Genomic DNA, 23,872 nt, shown 5'->3' with positions numbered 1-23,872 from the left:
CTGACAGGAATACAACTTAGTACTGACATGGTTATACAGTCCTAACGCGCCCTCACATGGCAACTTTGATCCGCATAGATACTATTTTCATCTAGGCCACAGGGATTGGTGGAAGTCATTTTGGCAAAACCGTTTTTTCCCGCAATCATGTAATGATGGCACCGAAGCAGACACGTTGAGCACACATTTGGCATGCCAAAGCTTGGTGTGCTAATGACAACAAAGGTGATTGATACAATTTGGGATTTTAACTTTCCTGACTGGAACAGTCACTCAATACTGGAATATAAAAGAACTAGAAACCCTGGAAATGTGACTAAATATATTATTAATGAGGTAGCAATGCTGTGCGAGTGCTCAACCGGAAAATGATCTACGAACATAGACAGGACTCTAACTTCCCTAGCTCCACAATGAAATAGGGTGCAGGCTAGGCAGCAGGCTGTTAGCCAGCCTGCCAGCTTAGTGGAGTCTGCCACTAGCACAGTCAGTGTAGTCAGCTCAGCTATCCCATTTGAGACCGTGTCTGTGCCTCGACCTAGGTTGGGCAAAACTAAACATGGCGGTGTTAGCCTTAGCAATCTCACTAGAATAAAGACCTCCATTCCTGCCATTATTGAAAGAGATTGTGATACCTCACATCTCAAAATGAAGCCTCACCTCCTGGTTACACTAGTGACCATATCCCCCGCGCATCCCGCAAAGGCGGAGGTGTTGCTAACATTTACGATAGCAAATTTCAATTTACAAAAAAACCCCAGACCTTTTCATCTTTTGAGCTTCTAGTCATGAAATCTATGCAGTCTACTCAATCACTTTTTATAGCTACTTTTTACAGGCTTCCTGGGCCATATACAGTGTTCCTCACTGAGTTCCTATCGGACCTTGTAGTCATAACAGATAATATATATTTTTTTGTTGACTTTAATATTCACATGGAAAAGTCCACATCATCGACTCAGTGGGTTTTGTACAACATGTCTCTGGACCTACGCATTGCCACAGTCATACTCTGGACCTAGTTTTGTCCCATGGAATAAATGTTGTGGATCTTAATGTTTTTCCTCATAATCCTGGACTATCAGACCACCATTTTATTACGTTTGCAATCGCAACAAATAATCTGCTCAGACCCCAACCAAGGATCATCAAAAGTCGTGCTGTAAATTCTCAGACAACCCAAAGATTCCTTGATGCCCTTCCAGACTCCCTCTGCCTACCCAAGGACGTCAGAGGACAAAAATCCGTTAACCACCTAACTGAGGAACTCAATTTAACCTTGCGCAATACCCTAGATGCAGTCGCACCCCTAAAAACTAAAAACATTTGTCATAAGAAACTAGCTCCCTGGTATACAGAAAATACCCGAGCTCTGAAGAAAGCAATCAGTTTGTCTCTGTGGATGGTTTGTCCTCTGACAAATCAACTGTAAATTTCGGTGTTCCTCAAGGTTCCGTTTTGGGACCACTATTGTTTTCACTATATATTTTACCTCTTGGGGATGTCATTCGAAAACATAATGTTAACTTTCACTGCTATGCAGATGACACAGCTGTACATTTCAATGAAACATGGTGAAGAACCCAAAATTTCCCTCGCTGGAAGCCTGTGTTTCAGACATAAGGAAGAAGATGGCTGCAAACTTTCTACTTTTAAACTCAGACAAAACAGAGATGCTTGTTCTAGGTCCCAAGAAACAAAGAGATCTTCTGTTGAATCTGACAATTAATCATGATGGCTGTACAGTAATCTCAAATAAAACTGTGAAGGACCATTAGTTAGTGCTAAATACGGCTGCTAGAATTCTGACTAGAACCAAAACATTTGATCATATTACTCCAGTGCTAGCCTCCCTACACTGGCTTTCTGTTAGGGCAAGGGCTGATTTCAAGGTTTTACTGCTAACCTACAAAGCATTACATGGGCTTGCTCCTACCCATGTTTCAGATTTGGTCCTGCCGTACATACCTACACGTACGCTACGGTCACAAGACGCAGGCCTCCTAATTGTCCCTAGAATTTCTAAGCAAACAGCTGGAGGCAGGGCTTTCTCCCATAGAGCTCCATTTTTATGGAATGGTCTGCCTACCCATGTGAGAGACACAGACTCTGTCTCAACCTTTAAGTCTTTATTGAAGACTCATCTCTTCAGTAGGTCCTATGATTAAGTGTAGTCTGGCCCAGGAGTGTGAAGGTGAACGGAAAGGCACTGGAGCAACGAACCACCCTTGCTGTCTCTGCCTGGCCGGTTCCCCTCTCTCCACTGGGATTCTCTGCCTCTAACCCTATTACAGGGGCTGAGTTACTGGCTTACTGGTGCTCTTCCATGCCGTCCCTATGAGGGGTGCGTCACTTGAGTGGGTTGAGTCACTGACGTGGTCTTCCTGTCTGGGTTGGCGCCCCACCTGGGTTGTGCCGTGGCGGAGATCTTTGTGGGCTATACTCAGCCTTGTCTCAGGATGGTAAGTTGGTGGTTGGAGGTATCCCTCTAGTGGTGTGGGGGATGTGCTTTGGCAAAGTGGTTGGGGTTATATCCTGCCTGTTTGGCCTTGTCCGGGGGTATCATCGGATGGGGCCACAGTGTCTCCTGACCCCTCCTGTCTCAGACTCCAGTATTTATGCTGCAGTAGTTTATGTGTCGGGGGGCGAGGGTCAGTCTGTTATATGTGGAATATTTCTCCTGTCTTATCCAGTGTCCTGTGTGAATTTAAGTATGCTCTCTCTCGGAGGACCTGAGCCCTAGGACCATGCCTCAGGACTACCTGGCATGACTCCTTGCTGTCCCCAGTCCACCTGGCCGTGCTGCTGCTCCAGTGTTGTTCAACTGTTCTGCCTGCGGCTATGGAACCCTGACCTGTTCACCGGACGTGCTACCTGTCCCAGACCGGCTATTTTCAACTCTCTAGAGACAGCAGGAGCGGTAGAGGTGCTGACCTGTTGCACCTTCAACAACTACTGTGATTATTATTTGACCCTGCTGGTCATCTATGAACATTTGAACATCTTGGCCATGTTCTGTTATAATCTCAACCCGGTACAGCCAGAAGAGGACTGGCCACCCCTCATAGCCTGGTTCCTCTAGGTTTCTTCCTAGGTTTTGGCCTTTCTTGAGAGTTTTTCCTAGCCACCGTGCTTCTACACCTGCATTGCTTGCTGTTTGGGGTTTTAGGCTGGGTTTCTGTACAGCACTTTGAGATATCAGCTGATCTAAGGGCTATATAAATACATTTAAAGATTGTATCACAATAAAATGTTTTGATACCAAGGTAATTGGCAGTAACTGAAGCCAAGGGCAGGTCGAAACCAAGCTAAAAGGCAGTAAGTTCAGTTACTGCCATTTACCTTCGTTTCAGTAACTCTTTACAGTTACTGCTAATATGACCCCCATTTTCTCCAAAACAATACAGGATACTTGTCCACATGATTAAGCATGCATTTAATGTAGCAAAAATAACTCATTTTTGACCAAATGAGCAGTTACTGCCTTTTTGCTTGGTAGGACAGTATAGGCATCTAAGTAGAAAATAATAAAATGTCTGTTAACCCAATTGTGAAACATTTATGTAAAATGTAAAGTAATGAAGTGGGTTACCGTTTGTATTTGTACAAATGAGCCTGTGAAAGCCGTTGCCACTGACAGGTGAAGGTTGCTGGCCAACATGTGGCCAACTGTTCCATTCACAGGAATGCTCACAGTGAGGGCATGTCTGCATGATGCTGATGAGGGCCCCCTTTTATTTAACCAGGGAGGCTAGTTGAGAACAAGTTCTCATTTGCAACTTTGACCTGGCCAAGATAAAGCAAAGCAGTGTGACACAGACAACACAGAGTTACACATAGAGTAAACAATAAAGTCAATGACACAGTAGAAAAAAGAAAGTCTTTATATAGTGTGTGCAAACCGCATGAGGTAGGCAATAAATAGGCCATAGGAGCGAATAATTACAATTTAGCAGATTAACACTGGAGTGATAAATGAGCAGATGACCAAGGACGTGCCGTCCTTGGCCAGCTCTCCTGCTATCTCTCTCAAAATGACCTTCTTGATCCAAATCAGTCAGGTTTCAAGACTAGTCATTCAACTGAGACTGCTCTTCTCTGTGTCACGGAGGCACTCCGCACTGCTAAAGCTAACTCTCTCTCCTCTGCTCTCATCCTTCTAGACCTATCGGCTGCCTTTGATACTGTGAACCACCAGATCCTCCTTTCCACCCTCTCCGAGTTGGGCATCTCCGGCGCGGCCCACGCTTGGATTGCGTCCTACCTGACAGGTCGCTCCTACCAGGTGGCGTGGCGAGAATCTGTCTCCGCACCACGTGCTCTCACCACTGGTGTCCCCCAGGGCTCTGTTCTAGGCCCTCTCCTATTCTCGCTATACACCAAGTCACTTGGCTCTGTCATATCCTCACATGGTCTCTCCTATCATTGCTATGCAGACGACACACAATTAATCTTCTCCTTTCCCCCTTCTGATAACCAGGTGGCGAATCGCATCTCTGCATGTCTGGCAGACATATCAGTGTGGATGACGGATCACCACCTCAAGTTGAACCTCGGCAAGACGGAGCTGCTCTTCCTCCCGGGGAAGGTCTGCCCGTTCCATGATCTCGCCATCACGGTTGACAACTCCATTGTGTCCTCCTCCCAGAGTGCTAAGAACCTTGGCGTGATCCTGGACAACACCCTGTCGTTCTCAACTAACATCAAGGCGGTGACCTGTTCCTGTAGGTTCATGCTCTACAACATTCGCAGAGTACGACCCTGCCTCACACAGGAAGCGGCGCAAGTCCTAATCCAGGCACTTGTCATCTCCAGTCTGGACTACTGCATCTCGCTGCTGGCTGGGCTCCCTGCCTGTGCCATTAAACCCCTACAACTCATCCAGAACGCCGCAGCCCGTCTGGTGTTCAACCTTCCCAAGTTCTCTCACGTCACATCGCTCCTCCGCTCTTTCCACTGGCTTCCAGTTGAAGCTCGCATCCGCTACAAGACCATGGTGCTTGCCTACGGAGCTGTGAGGGGAACGGCACCTCCGTACCTTCAGGCTCTGATCAGGCCCTACACCTAAACAAGGGCACTGCGTTCATCCACCTCTGGCCTGCTCGCCTCCCTACCTCTGAGGAAGTACAGTTCCCGCTCAGCCCAGTCAAAACTGTTCGCTGCTCTGGCACCCCAATGGTGGAACAAACTCCCTCACGACGCCAGGTCAGCGGAGTCAATCACCACCTTCCGGAGACACCTGAAACCCCACCTCTTTAAGGAATACCTAGGATAGGATAAAGTAATCCTTCTAACCCCCCCCCCCCCCCTTAAAATATTTAGATGCACTATTGTAAAGTGGTTGTTCCACTGGATATCATAAGGTGAATGCACCAATTTGTAAGTCGCTCTGGATAAGAGCGTCTGCTAAATGACTTAAATGTAATGTAAATGTAATGATGTGCAAGTAGAGATACTGGTGTGCAAAAGAGCAGAAAAGTAAATAAAATAAAAACAGTATGGGGATGAGGTAGGTAGATTGGGTGGGCTATTTACAGATGGACTATGTACAGCTGCAGCGATCGGTTAGCTGCTCAGATAGTTGATGTTTAAAGTTGGTGAGGGAAATAAGTCTCCAACTTCAGCGATTTTTGCAATTCGTTCCAGTCACTGGCAGCAGAGAACTGTAAAGAAAGGCAGCCAAAGGAGGTGTTGGCTTTGGGGATGACCAGTGAGATATACCTGCTGGAGCGAGTACCACGGGTGGGTGTTATGGTGACCAGTGATAAGGCGGAGCTTTACCTAGCATAGACTTATAGATGACCTGGAGCCAGTGGGTCTGGCGACGAATATGTAGCGAGGGCCAGCCGACTAGAGCATACAGGTCGCAGTGGTGGGTGGTATAAGGTGATTTGGTAACAAAACAGCTGGCACTGTGACTGCATCCAGTTTGCTGAGTAGAGTGTTGGAAGCTATTTTGTAGATGACATCGCCGAAGTCGAGGATCGGTAGGATAGTCAGTTTTACTAGGGTAAGTTTGGCAGCATGAGTGAAGGAGGCTTTGTTGCCAAATAGAAAACCAATTCTAGATTTTGGATTGGAGATGTTTAATATGAGTCTGGAAGGAGAGTTCAGTCTAGCCAGACACCTAGGTATTTATAGTTGTTCACATATTCTAGGTCGGAATCGTCCATGGTGGTGATGCTAGTCAGGTGAACGGTTGAAAAGCATGCATTTGGTTTTACTAGTGTTTAAGAGCAGTTGGAGGCCACGGAAGGAGTGTTGTATGGCATTGAAGCTCATTTGGAGGTTAGTTAGCACAGTTTCCAAGGAAGGGCCAGAAGTATACAGAATGGTGTCGTCTGCGTAGCGGTGGCTCAGGGATTCACCCGCAGCAAGAGCAACATTGATATATACAGAGAAGTCGGCCCGATAATTGAACCCCCCCCCCCCCCATGCTGGTCTTCTCTAGGCTGCAAACTGGACATTTCGAATAACTGCAGCAGACAATCTGGTAGGTCCCGGCGTCCGTTCAGAACTAGATCAGTCTGTTTCTTTCAGTGCACAGTTGGATACCAGAGTCAATGATTGTCATCCCTCAATTATAAAAATAGCTCGAGAAATACTTGGATGCTAATGTGACACTTTAGCTGTAGACTGGGTCCTGAATGGATTAGATTCAGGCCAGTGACACCAACTGACATGTTTGCTATGGCCCTGGGTCGTTTTAGGTCTGCTGCGCAGTACACTTGTCAGACGAGTACCACCATAACTGCATTCATTTTGTGCCCTAGACTGAACCCCAGGCTAATGTAACAGTTATCAAATTACACTTGGTGGCATGATAACGCCATACAACGACAATAAAGGCAAATTAGGAAACTGTCATGTGAAATTTACTTTAGAGATGGCAATGCTACAATTACTAGCAAATTGTCAAAATAGCTAGCAATGCTAATATTTGCTAGCTAAAATAATTCCAATCTTAAGGGTGTGTTCAAGCCTAGCGGTACCTATTTGTTTTAACCCCATCAAACCTTAACTTCTAAAGGTGACAGAGAAACTGAGTACTGCGCAGGAGTCAACCCAGGGTGTCAGACAGAGAAATTCAGTCAAATTGGTGAAACCAAGAGATCGTTGCATAAAGTATCAAGCAAGGTGTTCAGTATGCGCCGTTCCTACTAGGCCTAGATAGCCTAGCCAGGTCTGGAGACAAATGGAACAGAGACATTTAGTTGGCACGTCAAGCTTTTTACTAAGACACAAATCAGTTAGGCCCATTTAATTTTATTGTAGCCTACAAGAACAAATACATTTTGACACAAGTACATTTCAAAGAATTAGTTAACATGACAATTTAAACAAAAATGATATTCTTTAAAATAGTCACATACGCTTTAGTGTCCATTGCAGGATTAGAAACACTACCGCTAAAGCCATGCATGCCAAAGATCAGACAACATTATGTTCCACAATGCACCTCAACCAACTTATTTATATTAGTAGACTACCCAATCACTGTGCAAATTTACACTTCATAAGTTAAAAAAAAAACGACCCTGCCATCTACACAGGAACAGTGGTAACAAACGAGTCAGAGTCCAGTTTCACACATCCTCATCATGGCCTGCCACCATGGAGGGGGTCCACAAGGTGTATAGGCCTACTGGTTTGAAGTGGCCAGTGAGGTGGGAGCCCAAGTAAGAAATCCCATCAGCAATTTAGAAATATGTTCTTGCAGCACCCCAATTACACTGAATCTATGGATAGGTGTACACATTACTGCCTTTAAGTTATAAAAGTGTGCTCTTTCTAAAACAGTTTTCCCCATCTAGGCCGCGGATGTTAGTCTTTACAGTGTACAGGAAGGAGCCTTCTAGAAGCGGCCGTGTAGGAGAGCGCCAGCCAACACTATGGGAAAGAGCGTGACCGAACTGGACAGCAAGGACACACTGGCTCCTTTGGGTATGGTGATGTTCTTGGTAGCGACAAGATCGGGCATCTTGGTCATGTTGGAACTCGCGTCGCCAGCTTCGGTCATAGCAGTGATGGTTGGGGATTTTGTGGTACTGTTTTGCGCGTGGACCTAAAAGAAGCATGGGAGCGTCACTGACTGAGCATTGGCCAAAGTCACATGTAAAACTATTTAAAAAAGTAAATGAAACATTTGACAAATCAGTAAAATTCCCAATACATCATACTTTCGTCAGACTAATTTCAAGCTGCAAAAAAAGCATGCGTAAACTTAAGATCTAGGCTACACTTGGTGTAGTCCTGTGCCTAAGAATATAACACCACGGCAAATGTTTCCCAAACAAAATGCACTTCAGATAAAATGGTCATTAAATTAAGTCGAGCCCTCACCTTGTGGGAAATATATTCATAACATATAGGTCAACTGTCAAAACCCTGGATTCAAATTGCGCCGTTAGAGGCACGTTAGATTTCGAATACATTTTGGCATTATAATAAGACTCTGCCGAGGACAAGTATCCACGCCATCATTAAGTTATCAATGAGAAAACCCACCAATTGCCAATAAACCCTAAAATTAGATTCAGTATGATCCATTTATGGTTTCAAAAGCCAATGTTGCACCTGTTGAAATGCATTTATTATACACAATGGACACCATAATTAAAACAGATCATTAGAAACGAACATGGTAAAGAGTAAGTCAATTTATAAGATTTTAACCTACCTGTGATGAACAAGGCAAGGCAAGGAGAAAGAATCCAATGTAAGCCATCACCATTTTAACCATTTTGTTGTCGGTTTCTTTCTCAGCCGCTTAGTGTGACTGTCCTGTCGATGGCTTTTTCACGGTGAATGACTGGAGGACAAATCTATGGGATTTTATACCCCCACCGTGTGACGTCAGGTCAAAAAGGCGCATCCCCAAAACCACATGTCTTATCCTCCAATGGAAACCTACACTTTATCCTAAGACCTCTTCTTTGACAAAATGTAAGGGTGTGACTTTCAGCAATACAAATAATAGCCCTTGTGTTATTAATCATGCTCTTTTTTTTAGGCCTATATGCCTGTAAAGGTCAATGAATATCCCTATTAATTCACAGGTTTATAATTTGAAGATCTTGACATATTAGGCTAGGGTCTCCCTTCCTCCTAAGATGTATCACGGTTGTTCTCCCTGAACATGATGGGGGAATTTTCTACAATACTATTATAGGTAGCCTATGGTGTTCAAAATGTTGGCTATTGTGAAAGACATTCTGCCTTAAATGGCAAATAAATGTTTTACACGTAAACAGTTCTTATGGCCACCTCTTGCACTAAAAATAAACAAATTAACACAATGCAATTCAATTAATTTGTCCCTTCATAGTGTCCGTATAACTCTCTTATGGAGGACCATATCACAACAACAAACCAACCAAACGGTCTCTTTTAAAAGAAAATTGTACCTAGATCTGAAAATTACAAAGTGCTTCCTCTCCATGCTGCTGTGCCGCATCTCAGCAGTGAGCCTGACCGTAGTGAGATGGTGACCGAGTGCCCGGAGAGGCGCCCTACTCCACCCCCGCACTCTCTTTCAACTCCAGCTGCTGTCAAAATGTCAGCTCCACCGAAGGCACTGTTCTGTCTGCAGCCGCCGTTCATCTCAGGATCTGACTGTTTGTTCTTGTGTTGTCATTTCCAGGGGCTGATCGACCAGGACTATACACCAGTGTCCTGGTCTCCTTCCTCCCCGTAGGCAGCACTGAGTGCCTTCTGGATATCACAAGTCTTTGCTACACACCTTTGGTGGCGTTCTCTGTCCCTCCTCATTCTTAGCCCCCCTCTCACCCCTCCTTCCATTCTCCCCCTCCATACCTCTATTTCTTCCTCTACCTTCTATCTCTCCAGGACGGCTCTTTCAGAGGCAGAACTAGAGTATAACCCCCAGCATGTGAGCAAGGCAATCTACACCACCTTCGCCCTGGTCAACCTGCCTCCTAACATGGCAGAAGCTGCAGGGGAGTTGGGCAACATTTCTGTGTTGGTGTGGACCACCCAACCATGGACCATCCCAGCCAACCAGGCTATCTGCCACTGTCAACAGACTACCTCCAGACTGCACATTTACTAGAATCACTAACATAATAAGGTATATCTCCTATCTGTTGTAAATGTTGGTGCTCCCAAGTGGCAGCAGTCTAAGGCACTGCATCTCAGTGCTAGAGTCATCACCACAGACCCTGGTTCAATTCCAGGCTGTGATTGGGAGTCCCATAGGGCGGCGCACAATTGGCTCAGTGTTGTCCGGGTTAGGGTTTGGCCGGGGTAGGCCATCAATGTAAATAAGAATCTGTTCTTAACTGACTTGGCCACAGAGTGCGTTTCGAGCCTGGCAACTCTGCTGGGCACAGAGCTGGAGAGTGTTGGCACCTTCACAGGTAAACTATACAAACACTCACCTGTCATTCTATTCTAAAGCTTTTTCTTCCCATCCCCACCTCTAGGTGCAGAACTTGAGGGCGCAGTCTGCCAGCATCCCACCATTTCCGGGAAGGAGGTTCCATTGCTTCCAGCTAATCTTTTGACCATGGGAAAAGGAACAGGATTGGTCCACACAGCTCCTGCCCATGGGATGGAGGACTACAGTGTGGCCTCACAATTTGAACTAACAGCGGTGCGTTCTTTTAGTTGACTGATATAGCACCTGGATTGACAGAGCTGAGTGAATTCACCAGCTTGGATGCCAGTTAGTATCTGATGAGCCAACTCCTGAAACAGTCTGGCGTCCAGGCTAATACAGTAGGTTGTAAGTCTTTATGAACTTCCAATGATATATGTACGGCTGTGTGTGTTTCTCCTGTTCCAGGAGTGTATGGTGGATGAGGAAGGTAGGTTCAATGAGCTATCTGGGCCTGTGCTACAGAATCAGTATGTGATGGGGGAGGGAAACGACACGGGTAGGAAGAAACTGTATGTGTGTGAGCGACAGAGTTCTAGTTCAGCTTCTGCCACGCTTTTGTTTGTTTTCTGTGTGTGTGTCAGTGATCTCCATGCTGAAGGCGGTCGGTGCTCTAGTGAAGGAGGAGGAGTGTGTCCACAGCTATCCGGACGACCAGGGGAGTAAACAACCTGTAGTCATCAGACCCAGCAAATAGTGGTTCATCAACACCGCCAGCCTCAAAGACAAGGCCAAGGTAGGAGTCGTACACCGGGAATAACTCTTATAAACAGCGAATGATTCTCAGTTCTCACTGGGATAAATTTAAGAAATATTATTTCAAACAGGCGATGACTCTAACTCACATAACTTCGAACAAGTCCCACACAGTTAGTTGGACTCTTAGAAACTGAGAATGTGTCTTGCTCTAGGATTAAGACACTCTTTCTGACTGTGTGTGTAGGACGGGCTGGCAAAGATGCGTGTAATGCCAGAGTCAGCGAGAGGCAGTCTGTTTGCAAAGCTGGACAGGCGAACGTCCTGGTGTATCTCTCACCAGAGAAGCTGGGGTATGCCCATACCTGTTTTCTACCACATAGAGACATGAGAGCCTCTCATGAACAAGCAATTACATACACGCACACACACAAACCACAACCCCACTCTGACCCCTGCACTCTCCCAATGTGGCCCAGTTGTTCTCAGAGAAGGGAAGTGACTGCTGGTGGGAGCTGCCCCTGGAATATAGATATACAGTGCCTTCAGAAGGTATTCACACCCCTTGACTTTTTCCACATTTTGTTGTGTTAAAAAGTGGGATAAAATGGATTGAATTGTAATTTTTCTGTCAAAGATCTACACAAAAAGTGTAAAGTCAAAGTCAAAGTGGAAGAAAAGTTCTGTATTTTTTTATGAATGGAAAATAAAACAGTAATATATCTTGATCAGATAAGTATTCAACCCCCTGAGTCAATACATGTTGGAATCACCTTTGGCAGTGATTACAGCTGAGAGTCTTTCTGAGTAAGTCTAAGAGCTTTGCAGACCTGGATTGTACAATATTTGCCCATTATTCTTGAAAAAAAATCTGTCAAGCTGTGTCAAGTTGTTGATCATTGCTAGACAGACATTTACAAGCCTTGCAATAGATTTTCAAGACGATTTCAGTCAAAACTGTAACTAGGCCACTCAGGAACATTCAATGTTGTCTTGGTAAGTAACTTCAGTGTATATTTGGCCTTGTATTTTAGATTTTTTTCCTGCTGAAAGGTTAATTTGTCTCCCAGTGTCTGTTGGAAAGCAGATTGAACAAGAATTCTTCCAGGATTTTGCCTGTACTTAGCTCTATTCTGTTTACTTTGTCCAAAAAAAACTGCCTAGTCCTTGCTGATTACAAGCATACCCACCACCATTCTTGAAAATACCCAGTGATGTGTTGTGTTGAATTTGCCCCAAACATAATGCATCGTGTTCAGGACAAAAAGTTATTTTCTTTGCCACATTATTTACAGTATTACTTTTGTGCCTTATTGCAAACAGGATGCATGTTTTGGAATATTTTCCTTCTTTTCACTCTGTCATTTATTTTAGCATTGTGGAGTAACTACAATGTTGTTGAGCCATCCTCAGTTACCTCCTATCACATCCATTAAACTCTGTAACTGTCTTTAAAGGTCCCAAACAGTCATTCTGATTCCCATGTAAAACAGCCTTTTTAAATGACTAAAATATCACCCCTAATATTTTGGGGGGATGTAAATGCTCAACATTTTTGAAAAAGCACTCTTTTTTTTCTCATGGCTAACTACCAGGAAGTTTGAAAAGACAAGCTGAGTGGGAGGGGAGCTTATATTCATGAGCTCGCCTTGACTGACAGATCTTTGAAACGCCTATGTTAAGAAACTTGAATGCAGTGAGCCGTGTTGCAGTAATATCATCTCAAGCAAATTTGGTGATGAACAAAGCAACTCAAACAAAATTAATAGCTTTGTTTTGTTGCACAAAGCAACTCAAACAAAATTGATTGCATTTTTTTGAATACATCTCCCACTTGGCATGTCTCTTGTAATGCAGTTCACAACAGCACTGATGGATGTGTTGACATGACAACTGCGTCAGAGTTTTGAACGACCCTCCCCTCTTTTGTTCCATGCCGGCTGAAGACCTAGCTAGCCAATAACTAGCTAACACCAGACACAGACAAAAGTATATTTGCCATAGATGAATAGTGTAAACTTAATTATATTTGCTAACACCCTACAGTAAAATGTTGGCACCAGTAGAGTAGATATCTAGCTATATAAACCACGCCCATCCAAACACCTTTTCCACTGTTGGTTACAAGGGGGTACTTATTTAGATTAGGTAAGAGAATATCATGTTACCATTGGTGTATTAAAATGAGAGTTAGCGTGATGTCACCCTATCCCCTTAAAAATCCTGCCTCCTAAATCCAAATGTTTGAAATGCGAGAGTGGACCAGTAACTTTATGATCAAACTTTATCAATGTAGAAGACACAGTCATTTTTAATACTTTGATATGGTGACACAATCTTAACTTAAGCCATTTTAAATTCAGGCTGTATAACACAACAAATGTGGAAAAAGTCAATGGTTGTGAATACTTTCTGAAGGCACTGTAACTGCTACATTCACTCACAAGTCAGTGAATACGGTTGTATAATTCGGAGATGCTTTTAGCGCCGCGTGTGAAGGTTAACATGTTGTGTGTTTGTCAGAGTAAAGCAGGAGTAGGTAACTATGAGCGTGGAGAAAATGTGTTGGACATCTGGTTTGACAGTGGAACCTCCTGGGCTGCTGTTTTTGAAGGTGAAGCTCAGTGTTAGCTACCCTGGCAAAGCTACGTACTACTGCTGCCAATTATTCTTACACTAGTGATTACTTAAATGTCTTAGAATTCAAGGTTGTTTCTGAAGGTTGCGTCTTCTTAGTTAGGGCTAAATCCCAATATGGTAAGTGCCTACCTATACCCACACAGCCAGTAACGCTAAGTCTCCTTACTGCACTACGCAGTTACTGAGGACTTACAAACTGCCTGGTAATGCTATCTCTATTTGCCACATTGATCATTGTGAATAGCAATTACTTAAACTCTATCTCTACATAATATGTAGCAGCTTAGTCCTCTTACATCAACAACTAGCTTAGTCTCCCTGTGGAACACAAACTGTGACACCGTACATAAGTATTTATTGTTGATGGTGAGGATGATTGTACAAAACATGAAGAACTGCTCTTTCCATGACGAAAATGTGTATTCATTAGTCATTTCCCTCTCTCAGGGCTCTAGTGGTACATGACTGTGGTCAGTGAGAAAGGAGAGAAGGTTTTAGGCAACTTAGTAGACCCAGATACAGCCATCCACAGCCGGAAGGTGAGAGGCAGTGGATATTATTCATTTTTTCCCACCTTTATTTAACCAGGTAGGCCAGTTGAGAACATGTTCTCATTTACAACTGCGACCTGGTCAAGATAAAGCAATAAAGATAAAGCGACAAAAACAACACAGTTACACATGGGATAAACATACGTTCAGTCAATAACACAATAGAAAAATCTTTGTACTGTGTGTTCAAATGTAGTAAGAATAGGGAGGTAAGGCAATAAATAGGACATAGCGGCAAAATAATTACAATTTAGGAGATGAGATCCACTTACTGGAGAAACAGATACACACTCATGGGGTGGTAAGGCCCCAATCTCTGTCTCGTTCCCTCTCTCTCAGGACCCCAGTGTGTCTCCTGCCTATGAGGCGGATGTTTTGCTCTGATGGGTGGCAAAGTCCAACGTCTTCTCTGAGGTCCAGATCGGCTCGATCGTGCTCAACTCAGCCAGAGACAACATCGATAAGGTGAGTCTCTCATGGTGTCTTCTGTGTGTGTCTGTTGGTCTGTCAATTCGTCTGAAAATATGTCTGTCTGTGTGGAAGTTTGCCTCTCCCTGCATTAGGCGGCAGCCCATGGCGGAAGATTGACGAGGGCGGAATTAACTGAGCTAAACTGACCAAGACGCACCTCCAACAACAACACAAAACCTCACAATGCTACCCCAAAACAATTACAATTTCTCTCAACCAGTGGCATGAGGTTTTTTTAGGTGAGGGTTGATGCCGCCCTGTGATAAGCAGTGCTCACTTTGTCCCAGGGTGCTGTTGGAGAGACACATCGCTGTTCCGTCAAAGAAATCATCTCACATGAATCATGTAGCAGAAAGAGTGTGTGTCCTTTTCTGTAGCCTACAGGCTGGATATAAAATGGATGACAATGTAATGAGACAGAAACTTTTTAAATCATGCAGATTTCTCCAATCAAATAGCCTAACCTAAATGGCACCCAATCAAATAAAAAATGCCTTGTCATGTTAACAAACATCCTAAAAACAGGACAGGTCAATGTCAAATGGACAACATGGAATGGACAATAACAACTGTTGTCCAGGAGTTTCACCCCATTGTCATAATCAGTGGTTTCAAGTTTGTATCCGTCCATTTTTGACAAGCTGATCATAGTGAAAAATACTCCTGCATTTCCTGCTGTGTAAACAGACTAGACTCACTATAACTCCTGATAAAGTTGGGTAGCTGATATTCAGAGCTTAAATAGCCAAATTGATTAGTCACAAGAATCAGGACTAATGCCAATGCAACGGCCTGTTTTACCGATGCCCTCATCAGCAAGGTCAACTTTCTCATCAACCTGGAGGGTGAGTCCCAGACAAGCCGCTAACACTAACAAATTGACAGTACTGTGGCAGCTGTCTCCATAATGAAACATAGTGAGTTCAAAAGACCCAAGTATTTTAGCGGTTATACAGTAGCCTGGGTCATATTCACTACTGGAGACACTAAATGGAAGAAAATGGACCAAAACAGAGAGTAACTAACTGATCTTTTCGAATAAGAAGTGTTTCTGCTACAAAATCTTTTACTACGGTGTGCACTAATTAATACGACCTTGGTAAGCTTCCTAATCATAGCCCCTAGTAACCTTCCTTCCCTCTGTCCAATCAGATGGGGTTATCCGTGAGGACAGTGCCCACCTCTATGGTCCGGTGCCCGAGGTGTCGCCGTTACACCTCAGTCTCCCCGGACTGCCCCTGCCAGACCATCCTAACCAGGGCGCAGTGACACCCTCACCCGTCATCATTACAACCTGCAAATGACCCTCTGATCCGGTCGGTCTGCTTGAACTTAGCCCAGACAACCAGGGGTCAACAAAGAAACACCCCCTGGTTAGCAACAGTACTGAGAGGGGTAACATGGCGACAGCCACTGTCTAGCAGTGCCAAAACGACATTACCCACAATACTTTAAGTGACATTGACTCTGGCATGTTGTTGCTGCATGCAGACTGAGGATGAATGGCTCAGCACTCATTTTGTGTTATTTAAGAAAGGAGAGAATTATCATCTGCTGTAAGAGCTATGCAGTCCTTTTGGATTGACATGACACCTCTCCCAAAAAAGGGCACATGTCAGTGATGTTCTCTGGAAAGGGAAACATATTTACTTCTGAATCACTCCTATGAGGCAGAGTACAGTAAGATACCTACTGAGAGAATCAAGTCAAAGAGCAGACATGAAGTCAGATTAAAGTTTGTGTGTGTGCGTTGAGAGGATATATAGGGGATGGTACAATTCTGAGTAGATTGGTTTTTGTTTTTATTCAAGTTTAATGTTGAAATGGAAGTCATAATGTAACTCATGTTATAATGTGACAAGTAAAAAAAGAATGGGGAAGAGATGTTTGAGTTCATTAACAAACTATGATAATTATGGTTTTGGGTAATTGTTCTTCCATATTTTTACTTGTAAATGCAAACCTCTGTATTATACGCCTATACCAAACTCATTAAATAATGAATTATTATTTATTTTAGTTTGAATATTGACGAACACAATACACATGGAAGCCAGATATGGTATGTTGGGAATTGCGCTATCGTAGTGTAATCATTAAATAGTCGGTGATTCCCATCACCCTCTGGATGAGGTCAGTGAGCTACTGTACAAATCCAAGAAAAAAAAACTGTCACTCATTAGGGTACCACCCACCACTGCGACCTGTAGGCTCTAGTCGGCTGGCCCTCGCTGCATGTTCATCGTCAGACCCACTGGATCCAGGTCATCTACAAGGCTATGCTAGGTAAAGCGCCGCCTTATCTCAGTTCACTGGTCACGATGGCAACACCCACCCGTAGCACGCGCTCCAGCAGGTGTATCTCACTGATCATCCCTAAAGCCAAAACCCCATTTGGCCGCCTTTCCTTCCAGTTCTCTGCTGCCTGCGACTGGAACGAATTGCAAAAATCTCTGAAGTTGGAGACTTTTATCTCCCTCAACAACTTTAAACCTCTGCTATCTGAGCAGCTAACCGATCGCTGCAGCTGTACATAGTCCATCGGTATATAGCCCACCCAATTTACCTACCTCATCCCCATACTGTTTTTTAAAAATGTACTTTTCTGCTCTTTTGCACACCAGTATCTCTAATTGCACATGATCATCTGATGATTTATCACCCCAGTGTTAATCTGCTAAATTGTAATTACATTTACATTTAAGTCATTTAGCAGACGCTCTTATCCAGAGCGACTTACAAATTGCAAATTATTCGCTCCTATGGCCTATTTATTGCCTACCTCCTCATGCCTTTTGCACACATTGTATATAGATTCTCTTTTTTTTTCTTTTTTTTCTCCTACTATGTTATTGACTTGTTTATTGTTTACTCCATGTGTAACTCTGTGTTGTTGTCTGTTCACACTGCTATGCTTTATCTTGGCCAGGTCGCAGTTGCAAATGAGAACTTGTTCTCAACTAGCCTACCTGGTTAAATAAAGGTGAAAAAAAAAAAAAAAAAAAAAAAAAAATGTTTACGAAACGTTATAAACAGTCTGTCTACCTGAATGGTCTGGAGAGAATACTGATTGGAAAGTACCACCATGACCAGCGTTGACTGCTCTTACCCCAGACCCAGAGAGAAAGAGACCAAAGATAGACCATGCTGTCTGCCCCCAGTGGGGTTCCTCAGCCAGGGTGTAGAACTACAGAACAGTACAGAGGGTACAGGCACAGCTAGTACAGTACTGCAGCATGTATAAATAACCAGATCATCCATTCTGTCTATCATACATCATCATTACTAATCTGAGGGACAGGTGAAGAGAAAGGGATGCTTACTAAACAATGATATGGCACACAAACACACTCTGCAACCCCCTTTGATTGGATCGTTAAGTCTGTTAGAATGGGCAGTACAGGGGCTGCTAGGTATAGCTGACAGACAAAGTAAAAAATAAGTAGGAAGTGACAAAAACAAATGGATATATAACACCATGCTCATATAGCATATCCCCTTCAGAAATGCAGACTTCAAACAAAACAATTATCCCTCCATCTTTCATTTACAATTTGATTCTGAACACATGAGCATTCAACTGAACACATGAGCCTCCTCTCAAACAGGGTGGCCATTTCCCTGACATCTCCTTCCTGTACATGATAGGTGTATAATCCTATATATTTCCTACTTCAACAGTTTACTACATCACTCGCTTACTCCTATCCTGGATATTAGCAATGAAAGCAGGAACGGAATTGCACACAGGCCATCTCTCTTCCTGAGCCTCTTGCTCTCCTCCCCCCTCTCACTCAGTCCTCTCCCTGCAGGACCTCCACAGCCTCCAGTAGGTGTAGTGCCAGGCTGTACTGGCCGTGGTTCTCAGGTAGGATCTCCATGAGGCGGCTCACCAGCCTGCTGGTCTGGCTCAGGGGCACCGACGGGCACCCTAGCTCACTGGGATCCTGGGGATAACACACACAGATAAACACACACACACAGAGATAAATACAAACACCATCAGTAAACCAGGCAACACTAGCAGGTTGAATTCGGCTAAGAGAGATGCTTTGAATCACCTTGAGACAGTTGTTCTAGCATGTTGTAAGGTAACAGAGGTTGGTCTCACCATAGCCTTGAGCCAGGTGCAGAGTGTGGGGGGGAGGCGTGACAGCAGCTCCATGGCGGGCTTGGTCTGGGTCTGGGTGTGAAGCAGGGAGTAGCTCAGCCTCTGGCCTGTTAGAACCAACAGCTGAGAACCCAACACGTCCTTATCCTCCACCTCCAACATCACCTGACAGATAACACACACACCGGCTAGCTTCCGCTTTTTTTATATACTTTATGAGTGATCATATTCATTTGATTAATGTGTGTATAATGTTACTTGTATTTCGTAGTGAGGGAGTTGTTGGTGTTTATGACTACCTACCTGCTCTGCCCGGGGGTCCAGGCCCTGGTTGTACAGCTCACACACCAGGTGTCTGCGCAGGATGTCTGGGTTGACTTGAAGCAGGGTCCCCAGGTCCAGACACAGAGAGGGCCACGTCTCGTCCCCTGAGCCAAGGTCCAGCCGGGTGGATGCAGGAGCCGTCCCTGCCTCACTCTGGGTCTTCACCCAGCCTGTCAACACACTGAGCAGGAACTCCTGTCTAAGAGAGACAAGTCCAGGGTCCATATCTCCGCTGGGCATCAGCTGGATGGACACCAGCTCTCTGAAGAAGGCACTCTTACCCTGGAAGAAGGAAAGACTTGCAGTGAGTATACTGTAGGTGTTATGCATGTGTGTACTCTTTGGTTTACGCCACGTGTTTGTCTCACCTTGCTGTCGAACAGGCTGAGTGGTTTGACCCGGAGGTTGAAGGTCATAGCAGTGTGTAGTAGAGTGGCCAGGAGACAGTGGTGTTGTACAAGGGGGTAGTGGATTCCCCTCTGCTCCAGGGCTAACTCTACTATGGAGGCAGGACCCTCCGCTCCGCCCCACACCTCCTCCACACAGAGCTCTGGAGGGGTCACCTCTTCTATCCCTGAGTCTGCCTGGAGGAGGGGGGAAGGGGTTCAGAGTTACCAAGGAAAAGCCTCACTTGCCACTATCGATCTACAAATGCTTTAGTACAAAGGTCATTTTTCAATGCTGCAGCAATGGTACCAGGGCTCGCGACTAACTTTTTCCCTCACCGTCCCGAAGTGCAACTTCAACTGTCCCAAACTGAAGTTGAACTATCCCAAAATTAAAATATATATATATATATATATATATATATATTTTAATGGTTTTGATATGCCAACATGGGTCTAGGTCATTTGCAGTGCTTTTGTTGTGTGTGTGTGTATTTCTGAGACAGATACAGTCTATATTATTTATTTAAGATTTTTTTTTAAAACAGACAAACATGCATTACATTAATAATAATAATAAATTAATTGAACACGTTAACCACATGTATACAACATATCTGAAAGAGAACTATGCTATTGTGAACTGGTTACTGAATAAACTTAAGTTAGCGACATTACATTCCACAACCAGCTGCCCCATTAAACAACATAAAACAACAATAGCCTATACAATAAAGAATGTGTGTTCCCCAGCCTTCACTTTCTCTGCTTCACCCTCCCTCTTCAGTCACTGAAGAATGGTGGCCTTGACCTTTTTGAGCACCACCACTTACATAACAGCCAGGGCCTAAAATTTACTTTTTGTACATAACAGCCACTGTGGCAGGTAGATTTAAAAATCTACCAGCCACTCATATTTCTTACCAACCAAAATAAAATAAAAATCCCTCAAATTAAACAAACAAAACAGACAAAAAAGAGATGAGCATGCTTTGTAATGTTTCTAAAATAATACATGCATAACTAGTAAGTAGTAATGTGGTATATTGTTTAATGAACATGTTTTCTTTGAACACAAAACATCACAGACGAGACTAAACGTTCACCTGCCGCTTTAAAGGAGGTTACCTTGGTAACGCGATTTGAGTCATGTTCGTGAATGAGACTAAGAGTGACTAGTATCCGCGTTGCTTCTCTTCCCTAGCTGTTGAAACTCAAACATTAAAAAACAACCTAGCTTGTGAACAAAACAATGTAAAAAGCCAAGAAGCCCAAGGACAAAATGTTACTTCCGTAGACTTTCGTTTAAAGTAAATTAAACAAACTGTTATGCCTGTGCGCGGCGCTTCAATTTTTTTAATCTGTCACTCAGCTCTCCACGTGCGCACACACAGCCACCAGCCAGGCAGTATTGCAGCGCGAGGAAGAAATACTTTGCAAATTTTACAGTGTGCATTCGATACAGGCCACGGAGATACAACCATATTCTCTGGAATACCATAGTAGCTAGCCATAGCGTAAAGACAATGCAAATTCCACAGCAACTCCCGGCACACGCAACCTAAACTCCAGGCCAGCAGACAGGCTGGGAGAGAGTAGCATGTACATTTCAATAAGCCTATTTGCCCAACATTGTAATGATATTTTAATATTAAACATTTCCATAACCAAAATAATAACATATACAAAGCCTAGACAGTCATATCATTGTTTGAAACCTGGACGTTTTACATAGCCTATTTTACCTTGCTTTTAATAGCCTACAGCTAAAACTAGACCATAGACCATTGAAACCAAAGGCAGTAAGGCACAATCCTATTGTTGCATCTTTAGATATTCCCTCTCTCCAAGTTTCTACCATTAGGCAGTATATCCCGTCTGTATCACAACCGGCCGTGATTGGGAGTGCCACAGGGCGCCGCACAATTGGCCCAGCATCGTCCGGGTTTGGCCGGTGTAGGCCGTCATTGTAAATAAGAATTTGTTCTTAACTGACTTGCCTAATTAAATAAAATGGTTAAATAAATAAAAGATCCATCTCCATCGCATTTTAAAAACCGCTCGCATCAGGTGCACGTTTGGGAATGCTTTTCTCCCGTAATAACATTTTGGAACATTCACGCATATGGCTGAGAGGAGTGAACACATTGCTGCTCCTGTAATGTGAATTATTCATAGTTTAGCAACTTTTAAGCTAAATGTTGTGATCTGTTTCAGCAGCCTCGTCTTTGTGTTTAAACATTTTAGTATGGAACCACTGTTTTATGCATTTTATATTTTTCTGGCCTATCGTCCCCCAACTTCTATTTAGAACCGTCCCAACGTCTGTTTTGAACTATCCCAGACAAAAAAAATATTGTGCCCGGGAAGACGGGACACCCTTAATTTCGAGCCCTGAATGGTACATCATTGCTCTGACAAATCCTCTTGTACTTACATCCACTTTGCATGCAGCACATGCTTTTTACCGGTGCTGCAGTTAATCTGCCTAACTGTATGCATCCATCCATCTATTTGTGTGTACCTCCATCAGAATCTGTAGCAGCTCAACACAGGAGGCCAGGAATGATGTCATGGCACCGTCTCCCATTCCCACATCCTGAATACACAGAGACACCACGAATGTTATATACCGTTACGTGCACGTCTATTCACAGCCCAAGCTCAACAAGTCTCAATCAGAGAGGTAGACGTGTAGCTGAATAGAGCAGTGCTCTGCTCACCCGTCGACACAGGCGGTCTTTAGGGGCCTTCCCCACCTGTGGAGAGGAAACACACTCTTTCATGAAACAAAAATATAGGACACCAGTTTTCTGTTCTGTTGAAAACAGAACCCATTTGAGTCCCACACTATGAAATACTAATCTTGTAACAGATGTAATAGCGTGAGGATGTTCAGCTATGCAAATATATTGGTACATTTCAGTTGATGTCTGCAGAAAACCCTACAACTTCGACCAAACTAAATGTAAATCATATTTCTACACAAGTGAAATGTTAGTTATCGCCTTTAGTTGGCAAGGTAGTCACAAGTGAAGAGCATTATAAAAATAATTATGATCGTGACGTTTCATGCATCAGAACTCTCTCACATACAAACACACACAAAAATGAATTGCTGCTCACCTTCTCCATAAGGAAAGCAGCAGCTGAGAAACGTTTAACGATGAACGTGTTCCACATCATTGAGGAGATGCCTGCAGGAGAAAGAGAGAGAGAGTATTATAGTACAAAGCAAGGGACACACTGAGGAAACACCGCGTGAATATTAAATACGATTCTGTATTGTCTGACCCAGCTGGATGTGAGGACTAGAGACTAGCTTCAGGTGTTCCACTGCACAACACAGATACTGCCCCTCCTTCAGAGAGAGAGATAACAAAACATTAGATTTTACACCTTAAACTGTGTGTGCATAGATGTGTATGGATGTGAGTGTGTATTGATGTGTGTGTGTGTGTGTGTGTGTGTGTGTGTGTGTGTGTGTGTGTGTGTGTGTGTGCGTGCGTGCGTGCGTGCGTGCGTGCGTGATATGAGTGTCTGTGTGTGTAAGGGAAAGGGGGATAATCTAGTCAGTTGTACAACTGAATGCATTCAACTGAAATGTGTATAGATGTGTATGGATGTGAGTGTCTGTGTGCTGGTAGTGTTTGGAGCCAAACCTCTGGGTATTTGTTCCACTGCACCACGTACTCCCAGCAGCAGTGGGCAAAAAGCAGGTCAGGAGAGAGGGAGTCTGGGAAACGCTGACACACAGACACCAGCAGCTCTGGAGGAACACAGAAAACACACTATTTAATACAACAACCACACTTCCTATAGAGGAATCACTTTAGTGACCATAGAGTACCCACTCACCTGCTGCCCTATTGAAGTCTGCATCCTCCTGGCTTTTCTCCCTCAGCACTGGCTGGGAGGGCTGTTCTGTTCCCTGGGCCTCCCCCCTCCTCTGCAGCATGTCCTTCAGCTCCTCAGGGGCCAAGTCCTGCCTGAACACCCACTTAGCCACACTGTCTGCTATACCACCTGAGAGAAAAAAAGGCGGGGGAGAGAGAGAGAAAAAGGGATCTACTGTTCATGTGATTGGATTGGTGAAAGCAAAGTTTCACTTTACCACTCTCACCAATCCCAAGCCTCTCAGATCTAAGGTTCCTTCAAGGATTTAAGGTAAGGATTATGGGCTTTTTATTCGAAGTGGCTACGGATCTGACTTTTCTAGATCTTTCTTCCTGGGGGTTAAAGGTCTAGAAGCTTCTGCGCATGTGTGGGATTCTGTACTTTACACACAGTCTCT

At 44.1% G+C, this 23,872-nt stretch overlaps 1 protein-coding gene, 1 long non-coding RNA gene and 1 pseudogene across 2 annotated transcripts in view; 1 reads left to right on the top strand and 2 right to left on the bottom strand.

The window, feature by feature from the left end:
* Nucleotides 1–7,209: 7,209 nt before the first annotated feature.
* LOC129813421 (uncharacterized) lies at nucleotides 7,210–9,322 on the bottom strand. The gene is made up of 2 exons (XR_008753160.1): nucleotides 8,681–9,322; nucleotides 7,210–8,065 (listed from the first exon to the last, which is right to left on the bottom strand). It is a non-coding gene; the product is annotated as an uncharacterized LOC129813421 (long non-coding RNA).
* A 118-nt stretch (nucleotides 9,323–9,440) lies between these two features.
* Nucleotides 9,441–16,061, top strand: LOC129812490 (isoleucine--tRNA ligase, mitochondrial-like; annotated as a pseudogene).
* Nucleotides 16,062–16,542: 481 nt separating this feature from the next.
* The window catches only part of LOC129812669 (rab3 GTPase-activating protein non-catalytic subunit-like), a 28,257-nt gene continuing 20,927 nt past the window's right edge, over nucleotides 16,543–23,872 (bottom strand). The window contains exons 25-34 of the mRNA XM_055864429.1: nucleotides 23,437–23,604; nucleotides 23,241–23,347; nucleotides 22,873–22,939; nucleotides 22,705–22,775; nucleotides 22,302–22,337; nucleotides 22,103–22,177; nucleotides 19,561–19,776; nucleotides 19,172–19,474; nucleotides 18,869–19,033; nucleotides 16,543–18,704 (exon numbers count right to left, since the gene is read on the bottom strand). Coding sequence (XP_055720404.1) covers nucleotides 18,552–18,704; nucleotides 18,869–19,033; nucleotides 19,172–19,474; nucleotides 19,561–19,776; nucleotides 22,103–22,177; nucleotides 22,302–22,337; nucleotides 22,705–22,775; nucleotides 22,873–22,939; nucleotides 23,241–23,347; nucleotides 23,437–23,604 — 1,361 coding nt within the window. The 3' untranslated portion in view covers nucleotides 16,543–18,551. The remainder of the gene's footprint in view (nucleotides 18,705–18,868; nucleotides 19,034–19,171; nucleotides 19,475–19,560; nucleotides 19,777–22,102; nucleotides 22,178–22,301; nucleotides 22,338–22,704; nucleotides 22,776–22,872; nucleotides 22,940–23,240; nucleotides 23,348–23,436; nucleotides 23,605–23,872) is intronic.

The sequence above is a fragment of the Salvelinus fontinalis genome, chromosome 16 (genome assembly GCF_029448725.1).
Source record: "Salvelinus fontinalis isolate EN_2023a chromosome 16, ASM2944872v1, whole genome shotgun sequence".
Taxonomy (NCBI): Eukaryota; Metazoa; Chordata; class Actinopteri; order Salmoniformes; family Salmonidae; genus Salvelinus; species Salvelinus fontinalis.
This window is presented reverse-complemented; position numbering and strand designations above follow the sequence as displayed.